An 8,320-nucleotide genomic window follows, 5' to 3' on the forward strand; every position below is an offset into this window, starting at 1 on the left:
TTAATTGAGAGTTTAGAAAAAGCACACAATGCCTTCTCACCTGAACCTTAGCATGACCACCTGGAAAGAGGAAAGCTGGCAGAGAGGGAAAAAATCAGAAGACTGTGATGGTAGGAGGCAGTGCCCAGAGGTGTGAGGAGAGATACTGTGACACTGGCCTCCTGCCACTGCAGCAGACCAGTCTTCTGAGGTGTTTGGCAGTAAAGGGAAGGAAAAAGATGGAGTAAGGCATAGAGGTATAGAGGAAAAGTACCTTGTTTATTTAATAAATATTTCTTGAGTACATAATGTGTGCACTGTGCTGGGCACTAGCAATTCTAAATGAACAAGACATTGTCTCTGCCCTCAAGGAGCTCACAGTTCAGAACCTGAGTTTTCCCAAGTGAATGATTATAAACAAGCTACTTCTGTCATTTGTATCCTGTGTGTCCATTGCAATTACAGATGAAGTTGTAGTTAGATATTTCTACCCTTGCCACTGGGTCCTTATTAGGTTACTAATTTATATTCTTGGAGAAAAGTCAGCCATGCAATATTTATGTGGATAATGCCTTGCATGTATAACCATGTGTATAACACTTTATACTTTTCAATGTTTTCATGTGGCCTTGAAAAAAAAAAATGAAGTGTACTTAAGATAGCTATTATTCCATTCCACAAGTAAGAGGAAACTAAGGCATGAAGGACAGCCAGGATTAGAATTCTAGTTGCCCAACTTCTAATCAAACATTTCTTCCTTCTAGGCAAAGCATGATACTCAGTATCATGAGGAAGAATAAAGATGTTGGTAACAAAAATGGTAGCTAGAAAAATCTCCTGGCTCTTTTTCTATGTAAAGGTGATTAGTGTTTCTTGCTAGTAAAAAAAAAAAAAAAGCAGAGAGAGAGGGAGAGGTCATTGACAAGACCCTCAAGCCACTGGGTCACATTTGGGCCTTTAGCATGTTTATAGCTGAGCTGTGAGGTACTGTTATCCTGGTTGTATCGAAGAATATAATTTCTCACTAGTACATCTTATGAAAAGCACTCAGAACAGCATGAAATAAACATCGTGTAAGTTATTATTCTGGTTAATCCAAGGAGAGTGGAGTGTTTCTTCGTTGGGCTAGAGCAGTTTCCATTTCTGCCCTATTTGGATTTTTGCCTATTTTTTTCCCCTTCCCATTCCAGCCTACCATTCTATAATATTTTTAATGTTTGTTTTATGTTATTTGCTTTTGCTCTGTTTCTTACTTTAAATTTAAAAATGTTAAATTGTCATTTAAAAGATTCCTCATTTAGGTTAAAACATAGTCCTTCTGTGTCAATGATCAAAAAAAAAAAAATCTCAAAAATCTCTACTTTTAGGACTAATCTTTTTTTATTTTTACTCTGTGTTCTCTAGGTAGCACAGAGCTGACAGGCAGCACCAATCTGATCACACACTACAACCTGGAACATGCCTATAACAAATTCTGTGGGAAAAAGGTGAAGGAGAAACTAAGTAACTTCCTGCCTGACCTGCCAGGGATGATTGATCTGCCTGGTTCCCATGATAACAGCAGCCTCCGCTCCCTCATTGAGAAGCCCCCTATTCTTGGTGGCTCTTTCAATCCTATCACAGGGACCATGCTGGCTGGCTTCCGCCTCCACACTGGACCGGTGAGTCCCCTCTTGGGGAGGAAGACGGCAAATGGGGGGGCCTAAAAGGCATGGAAGTGGGTTTTCTGTCCAAGTCTGTTCCTTCGTAACTTACTGAGCAGAGCAGATGATGGGAGCAAGGTATTTCCTCCCTCTACTCACCCAGACCTTGCTTTGGTTCCTTCAGTTGCCCGAGCAGTGTCGTCTGATGCATATTCAGCCTCCCAAGAAGAAGAACAAGCACAAGCACAAACAGAGCCGTACTCAGGATCCTGTCCCCCCAGGTAAGAAGTGGTTCTATTCAGAGCAAAAAAAACCTGATCTTCAGAATCTGATTTGACCTTCCATAGTTACACCCAGTTAAGTTCCTTACAGAGCCCTGGAGTCCCAAATTCCCGAGTAAGAAGCTGATGTACTGCAGTCTCTTGGGCAAGTAGGGACTTGGGACAGGGGCTTTAGCAATGCCTCCATATCCTTTCTGGCCATTTGAAAAAAGCCATTGCCCCTGACTTGGGGTTTTCCTGTAGTCTTCAGAGTTCATAGCAGTAGAGGATTTTGAGCTCTACAGGTCATAGGCACCTAATGTCTCCTACAGAAACACCTTCTGATTCGGATCACAAGAAGAAGAAAAAGAAAAAAGAAGAGGATCCTGAACGGAAAAGGAAGAAGAAAGAGAAGAAGAAAAAGAAGGTAGAGTAGGGGCCTGTTGCCACAGCCCAGTGAATTTCCCTACATCTTACCCCTGTCCTAAGTAGGGTCCTTTGCCTCGAGATGGACCAAAGACTGAAAACCCAGGGCAGGTTGCAGGTTTTTCCTGTACAGCCTAGTCAAGGCCAAGGCTAGTTCCTAGTTGTTCTTACCCCTCCTTCTTTGTCTCCCCCAGAACCGACATAGTCCAGACCACCCGGGAATGGGCAGCTCCCAGGCCAGCAGCAGCAGCAGCCTACGCTAACAGGACCACTGGACTCTGGCAGGATGGCTTTTCCTGCTGTACCGAACCTGCTGTGAAAAGCTGCCTTCCAGGCTCTTGGACACTGCCTTGGGAGCATCCTGCAGTTGGAACAGAGACCAGCTCCTGCTATATGATCTGCAGAGATTAAGACATTAAGAGAGAGAAGGGCCATGCTTTTGTAAGGCTCACCCCAGTTGGCTTTTTCATGGACATCTCTTCCTCTCCCCCAGGAAGCTTTTCCTCTCTTTTGTGCAATTTGTCTGATTTAGGACTTGATCTGTTAGGTTTTTTTCTTTAAAAAAAAAAAAAAAAATTGTGTTTATCCAACTGGCTGAAGTGTTGCTGCCCATTAAGAGGTAAGTGCCTCTTAGGGTTTAAGAGGGTTTAAGACAAGGCATTGCCAAGATCTGAGGGGATTTGGGTCTTACCTTCATATTAGCGCATTAGCAGGCAGGGAAACAACCAAAATGAAATTGGGGAACATGGTCCAAAAGTGAGGCAGAGTTCACTAGTACTTCTCCAGAGCAGACAAATAACACTCTGCCCATCATGTTGAGAACCAAGCACCTGGTCTTCAGGCTCTGTAGAGCTGATTCATTTAGGGCTCAACCGTGTGTTCTAGGTCAATTTTGTGTTGACACAAAATAAGCCAACTGAAAAAGCACCCTGCGTCACTAAGTGTTTTTCAACAAGATTGCTTCTTAGGTCAGAAGCCTGTGGTCTTTTGAAATGAATCTCTGGGAAGCAAAGGTAATGCTGCTTCTCTTGTCTTAAGAACTTTTTACCTGCTTCATTCCTTAGTTAAGACAATGAAAATATCTGGATGATGTGAAAACATTTCTAAGCTTCTACCAGCAACACAGCCAGGTGTGGTGGCGTGCACTGGTAGTGCCAGCTACTCAGAAGGCTGAGGCAGAAGGATCACTTGAGCCCAGGAGTTTGAGGTTGCCGTCAGCTATGAGGATGCCACTGTACTCTAGCCTGGGAAACAAAGCGGGACCCTGTCTCAAAATAAGACAGCAACAAAAAAAAGGTAGCCTTAACTATCCAAATGTAAAATAAATCCCTTTAGTTTTTGCAAGTGGCTAGGTAAGTGAAAACATCCATGAGAAAACCTGAACTAATGTAATCTGACTAGATTTAACACAGAACAATTAAAAATCTGTTGCTTTGAGCCAAAGTTGTGCCTACGTAAGTGGCTAGAGAACCACTCATTCAACTTGTTTTAATCTAGGATTTCAGAACAAGAGTTTGTATACTTAAGTTATGGATGTGAAAATAAAGAGTTCTGGTTACTTTCCTGAGATGAGTATCTGAGGATGCCTGTTTAAAATTAGGACACAGCCTTTTGCTTTTGTCAAATAGAAGACAACAATAGGTATCTAATTGAATTGCCATCCATATCCAGTCAACCTACTTTTAACAGGCTTTCATGCATGAATCACTCAGCATCTCACCTTTGGCTATTTCCAAAATGAGCTTTACTTTCCAGAACCAAAATCCTCTGTTAAGGAACAACTGTGACACAAGTCCAGAGTTCTCTAAGCTTTGAAATGACAAAAAGCTTTGGTGGTTGCAAAAGACTTTTGGAGAATTTTTAAAATCACCCCAATAAAACCAGGACCTGTTTTAAGTGTTTGACTTCACTGTAGTCCTGCCTGAAGATGGGCTGGGACCAGAGAAGCTTATGAGGGTCTCACTGTGATGACTACTCACCAAAGATCATTCATTCACCCTGCCTTAACCAGACAAAATAACACAAGTCAGGGGGGAGCTGGTTAGATCAGGATTTTTTTTTATTCCTTGTTGGTTTAAAATGGCTAATCAGAATAAAAAATAAAAGGGCCTCTGTGTAGAGGCTGGGGTCTCCCCTATTTAGAGGTTAGAACCCAGATATCCCCTCTACCCAGCACCATACTAAGGTGGGCTGAGGGGTAACCCCCAAGGGACAATCGGAGGGGCCTAGGCCTGCCACTCCTTCTCTCTATCCCCAGTTTTTGGCATGTGATGAAAAATATTGCTTTTTGGATTCTTCTCTCTTGGCCTTGGATTTTAAAATCATGTTAACTGTGTAAGCTAGGGGAGGCTCTGAAGGGCTAGTTGAAGAAGCCTACCCTAATCCCTCTCCCCCAAGAAGGGGGATCATCCAATATTGTTTTTTGAACTAGGCCAAGCTCTTCCTGATCTGCCCCCACCCCACCACCAGTGTCATGGAGATATGACCCCTTTCCTGGGGAAACTAAATGCCAATAAGCCTAGAAAACTAACTCTCCTCTCGAAGTCCTTCCCTCTTCTGATCAAGACCCCAAATTCACCTCTCCCCAGCTTCTTTCCTGATCACTTAGCACCAAGAGGGGGTGCTATTTCCTTAGTTGGTAACTGGGACAAGAGAGGGAACCCGGGAAAAGGAAGACTTCAATGTCTCTCCTCTTTTCCTGCTGGTCTAAGGAATGGGAAGAATTAAGATCCCCCTCCTTACACATATCCCTCCCTCATTTTCCCATCCCAGGATAGATATATAATTTCTTTGATATTTATAATATATATATATATGTACACACACACCTGGTAACGCAGAAGAGGAAAAAAATAGAATCCGTAACAATAATAAAAAAAATTATTTCTGATTTAAAAATGATCTGATTCCCTCCAGGGCGAGCAATTGCACAAATGTCCACTGAGTCTGGTCCAGGGATTAAGGAAGGGAAGGTCTTAAAAGGTAAAGGGGGGTTGCTACCCCAGTCTCAGGGCCCCAACTCTCCGACTCCCCAACCCCCACTGCATTTTAGAAAACACTCCTCATCCTCTTGGAATCGGTGGTCTAAAAAATGTCCATGTAGGGGAGGAGAGCCCCTTGAGGGAAGGAAGGTGGCCACCTGGGGCCCTTTGGTGTAGGCGCAGAGGCGTTAGGGAGGGGAGGCGCCGAAGGCTCACACCGAAATCTCATAGGTGGTACCACCAACCCCTGACACCTTCTTGACTCCTCCCCTTGTGGGGCTACTGAGAGGTGGCTGGCCTGGGCCAGGGGAGGCTGAGCCTATACTCTTAGGCTGCCCATTGGATTTGCTGTAGGCGGTCTTGAGCTGTACTTCATCTCTGGAAAGAAAAGAAGAGACAGGCGTCAGAGAATAAGACACAAAACAGAAAAGGGAGACAGTTTAAAAATTAAGAGATAAAAATGATATACTTTTCTATATACATGCTTTCTTACCCAAACATTCCCTTTGTTTTATTGTTGAGCTTAAAACAAGCCCGATCCCCTATCCCCCTATTTACTATTTCCAATAGCTGCTATCTCGTATACTTATTCCCAGGCAAATATTTTTAGGAAAATAGGATAGCATTAATCTTTAGTCTCTTAACAGGAATTGCCTATGAACACAGATGGAGTGAGAGTGAAAATGAAGAACTATCAGGATACCCGAGTCCACTTACACTAGGATGTGCAAACAAAGCCCTGATACGTTCTGTAGAGCAGCATGCTAATTTTAAGTCGGCTGGGGGCCAGGATGGTACTAATACTTACTTGGGTGTCAGTAATGGCTGCAAGGCCACTTCTTCTGTCTCAGAAACACCAGAAGGGGCTTTTTGGCTGCTGTAAGACATCGATCGGCCCAGGTATGGGGCAGTTGGGCCTGGTTCAGGGGACCCTAGTCCCCGGCCCCTTAGCCCATCTGGCTTGCCAAAACGGGGGGCAGCTGGGCGTCCCAGTGGAGTCTTGCCCAAGGGTGATCTCTTCGAATCATCTGAGGAAGAACTAGTACGAGGGGCATGGCCTGAGCCTGGTGTTGACTGAATGCCTGAGTCCCCCAAGCCTGGTTCTTCCTCCCGGCCTGCGAGTGGGGGTGACTGGCGAAGCAACTTCTCTCGCTCCTGGAGGGAGGCCACAATGTGGCGTGACAGATTGTCATAACGGACTGGTGAGGGCTCTCGGTGTGCTGGGCCAGCTGACACCAAACGTGGGTGCCTCTCAGCTTCCCGCTGCTGGGCCAGTCGAGCTGACAGGAAAGGAGACGTGTAGCCTAAAGGTGGATCTGGCTCAGGCCCTGCCTGCACTGACTCAAAATCAGGGCTATCCGAAGGAGTGAGCAAGCTGTCGTAAGACAGGCTTCCATTGCGTGTCTGGTTAGCCAGGCTCTTATAGGAGGTGGAGGTGGTGCCCTCTGAACGAATGGACTGCAACTGGCCCAGCTCAAAGCCCGTGCCCTGGGCTGACTTGAGGCTGGAGGAACGTGAGCCGCTGGATAGTGGATCAAAATGAAAGCTTTTGCCAAAGGTGGGAGAACGGAAGCTGTCTGGCTCCAAGCTGGGCTCTGAGCGGTAGCTGGGATGGCGGCTGCTCTCTGCAATTGAGGTTGGCTCCTTTAAGCTGTCCCCACGACTCAACTGAGGAAGAAAGTAAAGCAGACTCTTAGTGCTTCTCTTCTGACAGAAACTAGACTCCCCAGAGCCGAAGGAGTCAGTCAAAAACAGTATTTACTATGTGCCAGAAATATGCTTAGAACTTTGACAAGCATTATCTGGTTTAACCCTTAAAGGAAATCTATGAGTTGGAACAAACAGTATCTTATTTTAAGATGCAAGAAAACAAGGCTTAGGTTAAATAACAGGTGGTGGCAGACTTGAGTTTTGAACTCAAATCTAACATTAATCAGTGGTTTTATCTATTATGCTATATTGCCCCCTCTGATGAAACGCATTATCAAGCTATCAAGGAGATGCAATTCCATGAATGCCAACAATTAGTAAAATGCCCTTGCTTTTCTTCTCTTCCCTTCTGCCTTTTCCTTCTCCCAATCATTTTTCCTACAAAACAGCCGGCACATTTATGACCCCACTTAGAGTACTCAGTACCTTGGCGCTGGAGGAATGAGGCATGGCGGCTGATGTACTGCTGCTACTGTAACCCGGCCGATACTTGTACATGGTAGGTGTAGGGGGGCTGTCCTTGCCCAACAGGCTGCTATCTGCAGGAAAAAAGGTCCAAGGGACACTACTTTACAAGCTGTTCTCTCAATCTGCCTAGAGTTCCTTAAAGTACAGAGGGAGTACAAGTTAGAAACAAGGAATACCCAGTAAAAGGGAAGTCTAAGGAACATGATTTTGCTGAAATCAAGACTAAAGACTCATAGCACCCCAGAACTCAAGGTGGGTGACTGCACCAAACAGGTCCTAGGATGTTCTGGTCTGTCTAGAGGCTGACAATTTCCCCCACAAAAGTCCAATTCACTGCCAATAGCTAAGTGGCATCCCTTCTCTTCCAGCTGTCCAAAGAAGCGGCTCAAGTACCAGCTGTTGGGTGTTTACAGCCACAACACAAGCAGTATCTCTCAGGCCTTGCACATCCTCTTCACAGCTCACAAGTAAACTTCTCACTCTTGTCTTCCAGTTTTCTAGGATCTCGCAGGTCCAGGCAGCCCTTACCCTCATTAGTAGCCAGGCCGAGGTGTGTTCGTAGCCCCGTATAACGGCTCAGGTCCGGCTTAGGAGGAGGTGGAGGTTCAGCATCTGCAGACTGGCTCTCTGTTATCTCCAGGCTTCCCTTAGACTGGATAAATGCAGGGAGGGAAAATCGGATTTGGAGAAATGGGCATTAGGGCAACTCAAAAGTATTAAACTGGTATAAGAAAGGTGTTGGGAAGTCAAGAGTATATTCCTAAAGTAGGACTGGAAGACAAGGCAAAAGAGTCAGTTTGGAGGCTGAACACAGTGGCTCACGCCTGTAATCCTAGCACTCTGGGAGGCCGAC

The 8,320-nt window shown here is 45.2% G+C and overlaps 2 protein-coding genes across 2 annotated transcripts in view; one reads left to right on the top strand and one right to left on the bottom strand.

The window, feature by feature from the left end:
• Positions 1–2,903, top strand: part of MED19 (mediator complex subunit 19) — a 19,027-nt gene extending 16,124 nt beyond the window's left edge. Inside the window, exons 2-5 of the mRNA XM_012643978.1 lie at positions 1,384–1,640; positions 1,807–1,903; positions 2,215–2,309; positions 2,503–2,903. Coding sequence (XP_012499432.1) covers positions 1,384–1,640; positions 1,807–1,903; positions 2,215–2,309; positions 2,503–2,571 — 518 coding nt within the window. The 3' untranslated portion in view covers positions 2,572–2,903. The remainder of the gene's footprint in view (positions 1–1,383; positions 1,641–1,806; positions 1,904–2,214; positions 2,310–2,502) is intronic.
• A 1,441-nt stretch (positions 2,904–4,344) lies between these two features.
• Positions 4,345–8,320, bottom strand: part of ZDHHC5 (zinc finger, DHHC-type containing 5) — a 24,367-nt gene continuing 20,391 nt past the window's right edge. Inside the window, exons 9-12 of the mRNA XM_012643969.1 lie at positions 7,996–8,119; positions 7,426–7,538; positions 6,098–6,957; positions 4,345–5,667 (exon numbers count right to left, since the gene is read on the bottom strand). Of these exons, the coding sequence (XP_012499423.1) occupies positions 5,502–5,667; positions 6,098–6,957; positions 7,426–7,538; positions 7,996–8,119 (1,263 nt within the window). The 3' untranslated portion in view covers positions 4,345–5,501. The remainder of the gene's footprint in view (positions 5,668–6,097; positions 6,958–7,425; positions 7,539–7,995; positions 8,120–8,320) is intronic.

Source organism: Propithecus coquereli, unplaced genomic scaffold, assembly GCF_000956105.1.
Source record: "Propithecus coquereli isolate 6110/MARCELLA unplaced genomic scaffold, Pcoq_1.0 Scaffold202, whole genome shotgun sequence".
Taxonomy (NCBI): Eukaryota; Metazoa; Chordata; class Mammalia; order Primates; family Indriidae; genus Propithecus; species Propithecus coquereli.